This window comes from Oculina patagonica, chromosome 11 (genome assembly GCF_052425735.1).
Source record: "Oculina patagonica isolate OP01 chromosome 11, crgOcupat, whole genome shotgun sequence".
Lineage (NCBI taxonomy): Eukaryota > Metazoa > Cnidaria > Anthozoa > Scleractinia > Oculinidae > Oculina > Oculina patagonica.
This window is the reverse complement of record NC_135768.1, coordinates 1,432,941-1,446,054: the sequence shown is the minus strand read 5'-3', so window position 1 is coordinate 1,446,054 and position 13,114 is coordinate 1,432,941. Positions and strand designations below refer to the sequence as shown.

Sequence of the window (13,114 nt, the reverse complement as noted above, 5' to 3'; positions counted from 1 at the left end):
ACTATTTTACTTGATAGTAATAATATTATTTTATTTATTAGAATCCTATCTCCAATCATTTACAGTAAAAGTTATATGTTCATGTTATGTGTGTTTATAGGAGACTCAACTTCAACATGAGGTGTCCATGAAGAATGAACTTCTTCAGAAGTTTATTAAAGATCAGGAGTTGGATGAGTACTATCAGTTGTCACATCGTTCTGACGAGGATAGTCGCAGGTGGGTGAGGGCGGTCTGGTCTAAAAATAAGTCTAGCTAAGTATAAGTCTGCAGTTATTTAAACATGAGGTCAGGTATATAGAAGGACTAGTTGGAAGAAGTTGTTAGCAAGCACGTACAAGTCATATACAATGTAAGTCCAAAGATATTAAGACCCTTGGAAGTCTTAAATTTGTTTACTGGCTAGCTGTATATGTACGCTGTATGCTTGTTTAAGTAGTAGATAAAATATGAGTGGGAGATCTGTATGGGCGTTTACAATGGCGAGCCGATAGGCGAGCCATTGTAAACGCCCAACAGATCGGATGCGAATATTTTATTCTCCTTGTGAAATGAAAACAATAAATTGAAAGCAAGGTATTGTTATGCGAATCAGTAGAGATCTGTATCAAAAGTTAATGAATACTAATTAGCTGAGCAGGAGTCTGTATCAAAAGTTAATTCTACTGTTTGATTTGTATTGGGGTTTACAGTTATGTACACGTGATATGAATACAGTACTAGGATTGGTTTGCACCTTCATGAATAATTAATGAATTTTACAAATTATTTTAATAGTGTGATGAAAAATTAGTTCCTTAAAACAGTTTTTATTTTTTTTATCAGTAGTGACAGCTCCTGCAGAGATGGCTCCATCAACTCTCTTCAGCAGAAGTGCACAGCCCTGGAGCAACAGAACACCCATCTCATTTTAGAGGTATTGTTCTCTCACTGAGGTACTTCCTCTCCAGAACTTCTATTCTTGGTTTTCATGTTACGTCATGAAATTCTGAAATCAAAATTCACTAGGCCTGCTAAATTTTTGTCGTCACGAAAGTTAAACTAAAAATATATATTTTTTGCAAATTTCCAGATCGATAGTGTCATTCGTTTTTAAAACAGAGCATTTTGAATATTTGAGTTCTCCGTCGTATGTGACATCAAGCTGAGTGCCGTGACAAAACTGTTTTGTTTGAAAAAAAAACCTTTCCTTTCCATTTTGTGCAGATTGAACATTTCAGAAATAATAAGTGGTGTTTATGCGAAAGTGTACTAGCTCTTAAGCCAAGGATAGCCGCTATTGTAAACAGAATTGAGTTCCAGATGGTTTCTCTGACATCACGGCGGCCATAACTGTGTCCCTCGGAAGGACACAGTTATGGCGTCTCCATACTAAGCTTTATAAATTTGCGTGGAAAGGTTCGGAAAATAACTCGCGAACGGTACACTGCACAGACCCGAAACTTGGAGAAATTGTTTATCTATTTATCATCTATAATATTTGAAATTAATAGCTTCTGTAGTTGAATGGTTTCGAATTTATTTTTTGATTGTGTGACAGTGAAAACCAGCAATTGATAAGTATATAGCCAAGTTACTAAATTGATGCCAACAGAATGAAGAAATTATGTTATAAAAAAATATAAAAGGTTCAGCTAATGCACACAAGTTGCATGTTTCTGGATCTAAAGTTTGATAATTTGCATTCGATTCATTTTGCAGGCTTTACAGTTAAAGGAAGAAACAGCAACTGTAGAGATGAAGGAACAACAACTGGTGTTAGACTGTGTTAAACAACTCGGTGGGTTGATTAGAATCAAACTCTCCATACCAATTTCATACATTTTCTATAATTTTCCTTGGAGAATTTGGTTTTCAATCAGATTGTTTTTGTGAGGTGAAAGGTGAGGAGGAAGTTGGAGATTAATAGGGCTTGTGAATTTTTTTGAATCACTTAGCAAGAGCAAGTAATACTTTTTGAGTTTTCAGTTGGCAAATAAAGTAAGGTCATTATTTTTAACATTAATAATTTTTGTTTCTTTGTTCCTGTCATTTGTCTCTTCATTTTTAAAATTAATTATAACAGTTGTAGGTTCTCTTGCATTCCCTAAATCACTATGTGATCTACAATGTTTGTCCTTGCCTTTTCTAAACAGTTGATGCTAAAGATCAGATAACTGATTTGACTGACGAGATCTCACGCAAGGCAGAAGACAACATCAGACAGCAGGTATACCTTCAAACTCAAAATGTCAGTTCTCCTTGTCAATTACCATACATTTCTTTTAATGTTAGTTGTGAGAATTCAGTGTTACATCAAGACAGTTACTGGTTATATTCTTTATTCTTGTCCCCAGTTGGCTTGGACACATTGTAGAACAAAATTCTTTGAAACAAAAACTGGCTTCCTGCGAGTCTTTTTCCACATACTAAACAGTTTAGTGACTTGTTAGAGAAATGAGACTTGAATCGAAGGAAATGAGATCTGGCTCAATAGAAATGAGATGTCTTAGTTGAGAGAAACAAGACTTTTTTCGAGAGAAAGGAGACAAGAGGCAGTGGGTTACTTTTGAGTGGTACTGAATGTGTACCGCCGCCTGGTTAGCTCAGTTGGTAGAGCGCCGGACTGCTGTGCAGGAGGTCGTGGGTTCGAACCCCAGACCGGACCAACACTCAGGGTCTTTAAATAACTGAGGAGAATGTGCTGCCTTTGTAATTACATCTGCAAATGGTTAGACATTCTAGTCTTCTCGGAAAAAGGACGATAAACCGTTGGTCTCGTCTTCTGTATCTTCAGTCTTATAACAGGGGACGTTAAAGAACCCACACACTCAGGGCTCAAAATAATTTTTGGATACTGACCGGTCATGTTGACCGACCAAATCAATTTTTGCTCGGTCATGTCTCGTTTTTGACCGGTCAAAATATTGAGTATTGACTTTGAAGCAATAGCCTATTCTGCCAAAAATTTCGGCTTTTCGCCTCATAAGGTGAAACACTCGCTGTTAAAGAGTACAAGGCTTAAGCTTAAATGTTTTGATCGCTAAAAGTGTCATTTTAGAAGAAAGAAATCGTTCCAGACTTCACTCAAACTTTGAAGATTAGGTGCTTGCGCTATTTGGATTTGAGTCACTGCAAAGTTACAGACTCGTTGTTCATCGAGCTTCCTATAAGATGCCCTCTTTTAAAATTTGTGACTGCAAGCTGCTATGATATTTCATGATTTTACTGTAAAATTTCTAGCAATACTGCGAATGAATTTTTTTGTGTGTGTTATTTATCTGAAAGCCGTGTATGTGACCGGTCAAAATGACCGCCGAACCAAAATTTTGTCCGGACAAATCGTCATTTTGGCCGGACATTGTCCGTTGACCGGCCGTTATTTTGAGCCCTGCACACTATTCGCAAAGAGTAGGGCACGAAGTTCCCGGTGTTGTGGTCTGGCCTTTGTGTAGTAAATTACAGTATGTGTACAGCGCATTTGAACATTACATATGAAAAATGCGCTATATAAACTGATTATCATTATCATTATCATTAATGTGTACATGTAGATTTCTGATAGCACTCAGTTACTAATTAACTGTCTTTGCGTCTATTAGGAGGAGATCACTCATCTAATCACAACTGTTGTGGATCTGCAACAACGACACAAACAGGTACATAATCTGATAAATTCTTACACGTAGAGTATTTACAGAATTAATGTAAACATTTGGGGTTTCATGAGGTTTTTTAAGCATGAGTCAAGAGTTCAGTATACTGTAGAATTCCGGTTATAAGCCCTGTGCTTATACAACTTCGTAAGGGTTTTTGGGTGGGCTTATAAGCGGAGGGGCTTATATTCGGGAGGGCTTATAAGCGGAAGGAAAAAAAAAGTTTCGAAACGAGCCTCGGGAGTGTTGATCGAAATACGTTTTTAAGTTAAAAACGCACAAAAAAGCAACATTTAGCCCTGTTTAGTACTGTCATCCAGTAGAGGGGGACTTATATCCGGGGGGGTTATAACCGGATGTATTTTTTTGTTTCCAAGTTGATGGGCCTATAACTGGGGGGGGGGGGCTTATAACCGGAATTTTACGGTATGTCCCATTGGCAGATTTATGGGTTGGAGGGGGGGGGGGGTGGAGGTGGCTAGGGGGGCTTGATTTGTTTAAAAAAATGTAGCCAACCATCTTTCAAGTGGTATTATACTGTGTTATCAAGTTTGTGTTGTGTGTATGGGGCTGCAGTGCTCTTGTGGAAATTTTTTGGCCTCCCTTTCTAAATTTTCTGGATCTTCCCTTGTGTATGGTGCTAAGCCCTCCCTCATATATACATGTACAGCACTGTAGAAAATTGTTAGCTCTACAAAATTGGCATATATATACATGTTTGAAATAATTATGGTTTTAGCTACTTTTAAAATGTGATGTCGAGAGAGAAGCCTTTATTTAAATAGGGTTACTCCGTCAGCTTTACAATAAAAACTGTTATCCTTAGAGACCCTTAGAGACCCTAGTAAAAAGTAAAAATTAAAAAGTCGCTAAAGGTCTTACAATGTACCTAAAATGGAAGTTAAAAAGATTAAAATATATAAGAGATACTAAGATATAAGCTAAAATTATGTTACATTTGTATAAAATCAAAAAATTTAAAAATTACATTATTTTGATAAGAGTTATAAATTTGGCAACCGGAGTAATAAAAAGACTTTTTCGCGGCTTCTGTCCGTACTTTAGGCAAATGCAATAAATCAGCCTGCCTTGTTTGTCTTAGTGCCACATCTCTATTAAAATTAAAATAATTCTTAAAAAATTGGGGGACTTTTCCATCAATACACCTACGAACTAAATTATAAACATGTCTCTGGCGTCTTGTCTCTGTCGTCTCATAGGCAAGATTCTTTAAGACCTCATCACTGTTATGATGTTTTACGATCAGCCGTGCAGCCCTCCTGTGCAGTTTTTCTATGAGATCAGAATTGACCTTCCCATAGCAGTTCCACACCGTGTCACAGTAGTCAAGTATATAATAAATGACTTGTAGATGACTTGTAGATGATGTCAATATTAATTAATTTGCTTTTCAGCTTTCAATGGACAATGAGGAACTGCAGAGTTTACTAAACAATTCCCAAACCAATCAGAACCAATTAAAGACCAAGGTAACCTTTCCTCTTTCATTTTCAGAAAATTTCTTGTAATTTTCTTGTAATCAAACCTGATCTCAAGTCTCATAGGCCTGCAATGTGTGCAGAAGGCTAGATAATAAATGCTTGCAAGCTGTAGGGTATCAGCCAGATGTAAATCTTTGTGTGATGTGTAGTGGGAGGTGCAGTGACCTAATGTTTGGTGCATTGGACTCAGGATTGAGTGGTTTGGGGTTTGCTAATGGTCATTGTGTTGTGTTGTTGGGCAGGACACTTAACGGTCACAGTGCCTCTCTTCGCCCAGGTGTATAATTGGGTACTGGCAAATTTACTGCTGGGGGGCAACCCTGCAGTGGACTAGCATCCCATCCAGGAGGGGAGTAGAAATACTTCTAGTCCCTTCATGCTACAGAAACTGGGATAAGCTCCAGTCTGATAGGCCACTAGCCTCAAATGCAGACTTTATCTTTATCTTACACCATCAACGCCGGGAGTACCAGTACTCATAGTTGCTTCATGCTACAGAACCTTGGATAAGCTCCAGTGGAATCCACCGTATGGAAAAAGATGGTGTCTGGTACATTGACTTGTAATTCCCAGCGAGCGAAAACGCTAAAATGAACAGAAAAGTTTAAAAAACTTTAAACCCCGCATGAACAATGTTGTTAGTACAGGGACAAATTCCGCAGAAGCGTGGCTATCTTTGTGCCCTATTGCCTGTGTTGGGTTTGCAAGGTTTGTGGTAAAATGTACAGCCACCATCTTTTTCCGTACAGTGGATTGGACTCTGGCCCAATGCATGAATTGACCTTTTTGTGTAATGTGTAGCCAAGTTCTGACTTTGTGTTCTATTCAAGGTTGATGATTTACAAGACAAGTATCATGAATGTTTGGAGATGCTGATGGAAAATCAGGTAGGTGAATCTACAGCAGTTCTTAAATGGTAGGCTGACCCAACCTGTTGATTAAACAGTGTTGAATCACTGAACATGGGACACTTTTAATTTAATTATAAACTTCAAGGCCATTGTACACTGCAAACAGGCTCACCTTTGGTTCCCATGTACAAGCGATGAAGCCCAGGGAGCAAAGCCAGCTGGCAGGGAGTCTTTAAGTAGCATTTTCTTACAAGGTTATTTGATAAAGTTAAGATTTTTTTAACGTTTCGATAATAAGTTATTCATTAACAGTCAATTGAAAATTGTAATTAGTCTGAGGAGTGGCGATGCAAGAAGTATTTGCTCTTTCTGTTTATGACTTTTCACAATTTTTTCTTTCGCTGTTATTTAGTAGTTGTGTAGGCCGTATTAACTCAATTTCTTTTCTTTTCAGAGGGAAGTTAAAAAGTTAAACACAAAGATAGAGTAAGTCACATGCTTTGTCCTAAGTGATTAAAACATTTTTGTCTTTCTCTGCCTTGTCTTTACTAACTGCAAAACAAAAAGTGTATGCATACGTTGCTTTACATATTTAACACATAAAGAATACTGTTGAACCCACTTGTAAATCTTGTAAATTGAGAATAATAAGGTCTAAATCAAAATCCAACTCTCCCATTTTTTTTTGTTAAGAGCAACCCTATGTCCTTGCAGGATAAAGTTGACTCAAATATCTTTTCTCTTTTTTCATGTTTTAGGGATAGGGAAGATACTCGATGTTTAAATGTTGTTAAATCACTGAAATTTCCTTGATGTTTATATTTTAGGACTGTGGGAGGACCTAGCACAGTGACATCCTCATCACCACTGTCATATTATGTAAGTAAAAAAAAATCACATACTAAATATTAATAAGAACCACATTTTACAGCAAAATTGTATTAAGATGCAGCAGTACTTTCATGTGGTACTGTTTATGTATGGTGCTCAAGCTGGCTCTAACTTTTAAGTCTGTGGATGAAACCCTAGTGTGTATCCAATCAAATGAAAGCTACTGAGCAGTACTTTCATGTGGTACTGTTAATTATGCTATACAAGGTGGTTCTAACTTTTAAGTCTGTGGATAAAAACCTAGTGTGTGACCATTCAAATGAAAGCTACTGAGCAGTACTTTCATGTGGTACTGTTAATTATGCTGTACAAGGTGGTTCTAACTTTTAAGTCTGGACGAAACCCTAGTGTGTGACCATTCAAATGAAAGCTACTGAGCAGTACTTTCATGTGGTACTGTTAATTATGCTGTACAAGGTGGTTCTAACTTTTAAGTCTGTGGATGAAACCCTAGTTTGTGACCATTCAAATGAAAGCTACTGAGCAGTACTTTCATGTGGTACTGTTTATAATTCTGTACAAGGTGGTTCTAACTTTTAAGTCTGTGGATGAAACCCTAGTTTGTGACCATTCAAATGAAAGCTAATGAGCAGTTCTTTCATGCGGTACTGTTTATAATTCTGTGCAAGGTGGTTCTAACTTTTAAGTCTGTGGATGAAACCCTAGTGTGTATCCAATCAAATGAAAGCTACTGAGCAGTACTTTCATGTGGTACTGTTAATTATGCTGTACAAGGTGGTTCTAACTTTTAAGTCTGGACGAAACCCTAGTGTGTGACCATTCAAATGAAAGCTATTGAACAGTACTTTCATGTGGTACTGTTTATAATTCTGTACAAGGTGGTTCTAACTTTTAAGTCTGTGGATGAAACCCTAGTTTGTGACCATTCAAATGAAAGCTAATGAGCAGTTCTTTCATGCGGTACTGTTTATAATTCTGTGCAAGGTGGTTCTAACTTTTAAGTCTGTGGATGAAACCCTAGTGTGTATCCAATCAAATGAAAGCTACTGAGCAGTACTTTCATGTGGTACTGTTAATTATGCTGTACAAGGTGGTTCTAACTTTTAAGTCTGGACGAAACCCTAGTGTGTGACCATTCAAATGAAAGCTATTGAACAGTACTTTCATGTGGTACTGTTTATAATTCTGTACAAGTTGTCTGCATATTAAGTCGTATGCCTGATTGCAAACATTCAACCATTTATAATCCTCCCCAATATGTAACTTAATGTATGTATGTTTAGAAGAGGAATGATTTTTTATTTTATTTGATAATGATTTGAAGTAATATTACGTTTTTGATAGGATTCCCGTGATTCAATTGCTCTGGAGATTGAAGAAAGCGTTAAAAGAGATCTGACCTCCCAACAGGAAAAAAGGTTAGGCCGTCTTTAATGCCTTCACAGGGGGCAATGGCTTGATGGTTAGTGTGCTCCGCTGGACTGTGGATCAAGCTGTCCAGGTTCGAGCCCTGGCTGTGGTCATTATGTTGTGTTTTTTGGCAAGACACTTTACTCTCATAGTGGATCTCTCCACTCAGGTGTATAAATGGGTACCGGCGAATTTAATGCTGGGGGTAACCCTGCGATGGACTAGCATCCCATCCAGGGGGGAGTAGAATTACTTCCGGCTGCTTCATGCTACGGAAACCAGGAAAATCTGTGGCTTCTTGGCTTGACAGCAGGCTCTACCTTTTATGCCTTCACATGGTGACAGGACAAAAGATGTAAATTAAGGAAGATGTTGATTTTTTGTTGTTGTTTCTTTGCAGGGAGCACACAGCTCGTGTCATGGAAACTGTTCGTGCTATCAACGCTGGCAAGTCTTCAAAGAAATCCCGGAAACTAGGTGCACAAAATTACCATAGTACCAGTACTCCCAAAGGTGGAGCAGGATTTAACTTCTCTCTCGCCGACTTGGCAACTGAATCCCGTGGGAGAGGTGAAGGAGTGGCTCATTCACAGGATGGAAACCCTGTGGCTGGTAAGTACCTAACTGTGGTCCAAGACCAGGGCTGCAAATAACTTTTTTTACTTGAAAGGACATATGTCCTACTAAGACACCATCTTGGTCGGACAAAACAAAATTCTGATCAGACAGATTTTTATTCATCGTTGCCGTTAAATGATTAACAATTAAAAAATTGTCCGGACGTCATGTCCGACCACACTTGGGATTTAGTTGGACATGAGCAAATTTTGGTCAGCCAATGTCCGATGACCGACTGTTATTTGCAGCCCTGCAAGACTAAAGAGTACATTGCTGTCCCGGTATAAAGACGTTTGCCGTTTTTCCCCCCTTTATAACGAGCTCGGTGCGCTATTTTCTAAACTCTCTACATTACTGGATAAGCTAGGCCTAAGGAGAACATTTCAATACAAAATATAAGCGATCAAAATAAAAACAACGTTTCGACGCGAATTCATACTAAATAGAATAATAACGATGTTCAAATATGCGCATAAATACAGTTTATACGGTGACAAAAAAACGTTAAAAATGGGCTATAAGGTGACATGAAAAAGCGACGATTGTGAAAATAATGCTAATTAAACAAACAGTTTCACTCTGACTGAGTCTGACTAGCTATAAAAGCGCGTATGGCTTTCGCATTTTAGCTTGACAATGACATCTTGAAAACGTTGAAATGTTAAATTTATCCCTTATTTCTGTGCAGTATTAATTAATGTTTCTTTATGAGGCCGAGAGATTAAGTGTCGTAGACTAATTTTTTGACTATCTTTTTCAACAGAACGGCGACAATCGTACGCACGACGCTCGTTCAGAGCTCCAGAAAAGCTGCAAATCGTTAAACCTATCAAAGGATCTGTTACATTGCACCAGTGGAAAAAGCTAGCCAATCCCACGCTGAACCTTGCCGAGCAGCGCCCAGGGGTACATGTGAAAGGAGAGGGCCCGGAGTTACAAGATAAGGAGCCAAGGGAACAGACGGACACCATCGATGTGGACCCAGACGAGTTTGAGGAGGATGAGCCTTTACACATGAACATTTCACGTACCTCGGAAGGGACCTCAGGGGCTACTAGTCAAGCTGACACAGAAGATGATGACGATGATCAACCCATTCAGATGCGGATTAATCACAGTTCAGAAAAACGGACCTCGCCTTCAGGGGCAGAAAAAGCAGGGACCGTGAAGAGTAGTCCTGCAGTGACCCCTCCACAGAACTTGGGCCTGATGTCGCTAGTAAGCGGTAAAGGCCTGCAGAGGGGCTTAAAAGAACGTAGTGCTGACAGCGGTGGTATCTTAACGCACCTTCTAAACAGCCCCTCTACTGCGTCGCCTGGGACATCCTCCGTGGGCCAAGTACTCGCTGACGTGTTACAGAAGGCCAGCAAGGCTGCATCTGAAAAGGAGCCTACCAGAGCCGAGTCTCTTCGCAACCTGGCAAACTACTTTAGTGAGAAAGAGCGTGGTAGTGCCCCTGCGCCACCCAAAGTCAAAACCCCCACCTCTCCCCCAGTGGTACCTCTTAGCAGTACCCTTCCCCCAGCCGGGGGTGGGGTTCTGTTGAGTAAAATACTCGGTTCAAGCGGCTTGTCCGCGGGTTTGACGATTCCTGCACCGATTACAACAACAGCTAAGACCAGCGGTCTTCCTAGCACGACCAACAGTACCTCAACAGCACCAAGTATTCTTACACGAAGTAGTTTGGTCAGGAACTCCAGTGGCAGTAACTTACTGAGCTTGGCTCAAGGAGCGATGGCAGATGATACTTCAAGTAAGCGTCACAGTCTGGACTCGTCTCAGCTGCTCAGAAACACGAACGGACAGTTAGAGGCTGAATCTTCTCCAGGACTTGATTTTTCTCAATTAAAATTTCCAACACTTCGCCGGCGCGCCAGTAGTGGCGACCTTCAAGAAATGGGTAGCTCAAGCAGCTTGGATCAACTTAGCGGCGATGGTTTCGGGGCACGATTGAAAAGGAGCTCTAGTATCGGAAATATTAAAGACCTTAGCAACGAGAGCCTTTCAGGGCCATCATCAGGCGTTTCTGAGGGGGGATTTTTTGGTCGTCTTCGTCGCTCGCCCAGCATAGGGAGCCTTACAAACCTTGTGCAGCGATCCAATTTTTCTGCTGTTCTTCCAAATCCGCTTGAAGGTTCCAGACAACGTTCTACGAGCTTAGAGGCATTCCCAGTGTTCAAACCGGGAGAATCACCACCTTCCCCTTCCAAATTCGACCAAGACGGCGGACACTTCTTTGGCCGTAATGCTCCTTCGTCAAGCGTGGACGCTTTACCCGGCGCCTCCGGCGGGGTTGTCACTGCAGGCACACGATTGAGTGGCTTGGCGGGGATCCGTGGATTTTGGTCCCAGGGAGGGAGTAAAAGTTTGGACAGTCCTGCCCCGCCTGTTCTCCAGCAACCACAACAGCCACCCAAGAGTGAAGAGCGGCTTGAAAAAATCCACAAAGCGTTTGCATTTGAGGATTTCGGTGGACTGGGGTTGATGTCTTTCTTTGGAGGAAAATCTCGTGGATCTAGATCAGACAGTCAGTGAAAGGAATAAGAGACATGCTTCTTGGCAAAAGGTCGATAAATTCAGGTTGTTGAACGGGGGTAGGGAATGGGTGGGAGACCTCCAATTTCCCATCTTTTTTTCAAGCGGATGTTCCGAACACTTGACAGACTTCAACATTCTCTTAATTTTGGTGTTACGTGCATAGCGACTTTCTATCGACATCCATCTTTCTTCGTGCTAAACAAACTACGCGGATCGAAATCCGCCAATCACAGTCCACTGGCATGACCTTCTGAACTTGTGGGCTCATTTGCATGAAACCAACACCTGTATGCATCGGTTTTGATTGGCTCGTTTCAAACAGCACTTTGAAAGTCGATGTCGAAAGATTGATGTAGAAAGAGAGCTATGCACGTAACGCTGAAAGCGGGTGGAAAACTGCTGCTACACAGCAGGCAAAGAAAGAAAGACTAAAAACTAACAATAATCGTAATAAATTATAGCAATAATAATGACGTTTAAAACTAATGGCAAATGAGTATAAATACTTTGCATTATGAATGGTTACTTAGCGTGACATGCTGGTCACGCAAGGTACTCTTAATTCTTGCAGTGTTTGGAAGTGTAATTATCTTGTCACGGACAGCAACAGCTTGTGTGGAAAGTGTGACGTCTAGCGTGAAGTGTTTCTGTTGGAGCATTTTGGGATTAACTGGTTGTTACGAAAAAGAGAACAAAGTTTCAAATTTTGGGTGTTTCTTATCTTTTAATTGTGGGTATTTCCTTTTTCCGGATTATAAAATTGTGTAAAATAGTGTCCAAAAAGGGAAAAATATTTTGTATTTTACGATTAGCCTTATGGAACTTAAGCTAAATGGAGATTGCTAACGAGGCAAAAAATTAACATCTTTTAACAGAGACAATACCGTATCTTATTTGTTATTTTTGTAAAGGAGTTAAAAATCGAGGGTTACTCAACCAGCTTAAATACTCCAATCAAAAATGCTTTAAAATTTAATTCGCCTTAAACCCTGCAAAATAGAATATATATTTTTTGTTCAATTCAAGATAACGGGGTGGCGGAATTGTATATAGGTAAACGATGGATAATTTTACTTTTGTTTCACAGTATGTCGTGTGAAAACGAATAAAAATATTTAATGTTTAAAGCGCCTTGTGTAGTTCCTGGCCATATGTTTACGTGTAAGGGACGGACCATTTTGAACTTTTGAGATGGCGGGGCGGGGCGGGGGATAACTATTAAACTGCGAGTGACACAGGTCACCAGTTCGCAATGTGCGCTGTTTTGTTGTCGTTGTTGTTGCAGCAATGGCAATCATTAGAAAATAGCTCTAGACATGGCTGGAAAACTTTATTTACAAGATTAGTGCGGTCCTTTATTCTACTTCCGGCGGAAGTAGAATGGCTCGAGGGACAAGAACTGGACCAGGGTATGAACAATCACTGAAATTAAACTTACTAAAATATATTACATGGTGAGAATTGATCGCGCGAAGAGAAAACGTCTGTTTACCCTAGCTACAGGCTACAAGATCGATTACCGTACCGCGTCTTTGAACGGCCACGTAAGGAGAGCCTGAGACCTATCGTATTTTCTCGATTAAACGTCCCGGCATTTATTTCAAACTTGGCCCTGTGGACCCGGCGTTTATTTGACTCCTGCAGTTTATTCGAGCCCGAAGTTTTTATTAAACAACAGGTTTTTATACATTATTTTGGCAGACAATAT

The 13,114-nt window shown here is 39.9% G+C and overlaps 1 protein-coding gene across 3 annotated transcripts in view; it reads left to right on the top strand.

Annotated features, from left to right (window-relative positions):
• Positions 1-12,533, top strand: part of LOC144631169 (uncharacterized) — a 31,393-nt gene extending 18,860 nt beyond the window's left edge. For all 3 annotated transcript variants that reach the window (XM_078489573.1, XM_078489574.1, XM_078489572.1), the window contains exons 5-16: positions 101-219; positions 826-916; positions 1,702-1,780; positions 2,136-2,209; positions 3,582-3,638; positions 5,051-5,125; positions 5,968-6,024; positions 6,443-6,474; positions 6,816-6,867; positions 8,185-8,258; positions 8,651-8,862; positions 9,632-12,533. In XM_078489573.1, the coding sequence (XP_078345699.1) occupies positions 101-219; positions 826-916; positions 1,702-1,780; positions 2,136-2,209; positions 3,582-3,638; positions 5,051-5,125; positions 5,968-6,024; positions 6,443-6,474; positions 6,816-6,867; positions 8,185-8,258; positions 8,651-8,862; positions 9,632-11,403 (2,694 nt within the window). In that variant the 3' untranslated portion in view covers positions 11,404-12,533. The remainder of the gene's footprint in view (positions 1-100; positions 220-825; positions 917-1,701; positions 1,781-2,135; positions 2,210-3,581; positions 3,639-5,050; positions 5,126-5,967; positions 6,025-6,442; positions 6,475-6,815; positions 6,868-8,184; positions 8,259-8,650; positions 8,863-9,631) is intronic.
• The last annotated feature ends 581 nt before the right edge of the window (positions 12,534-13,114 follow it).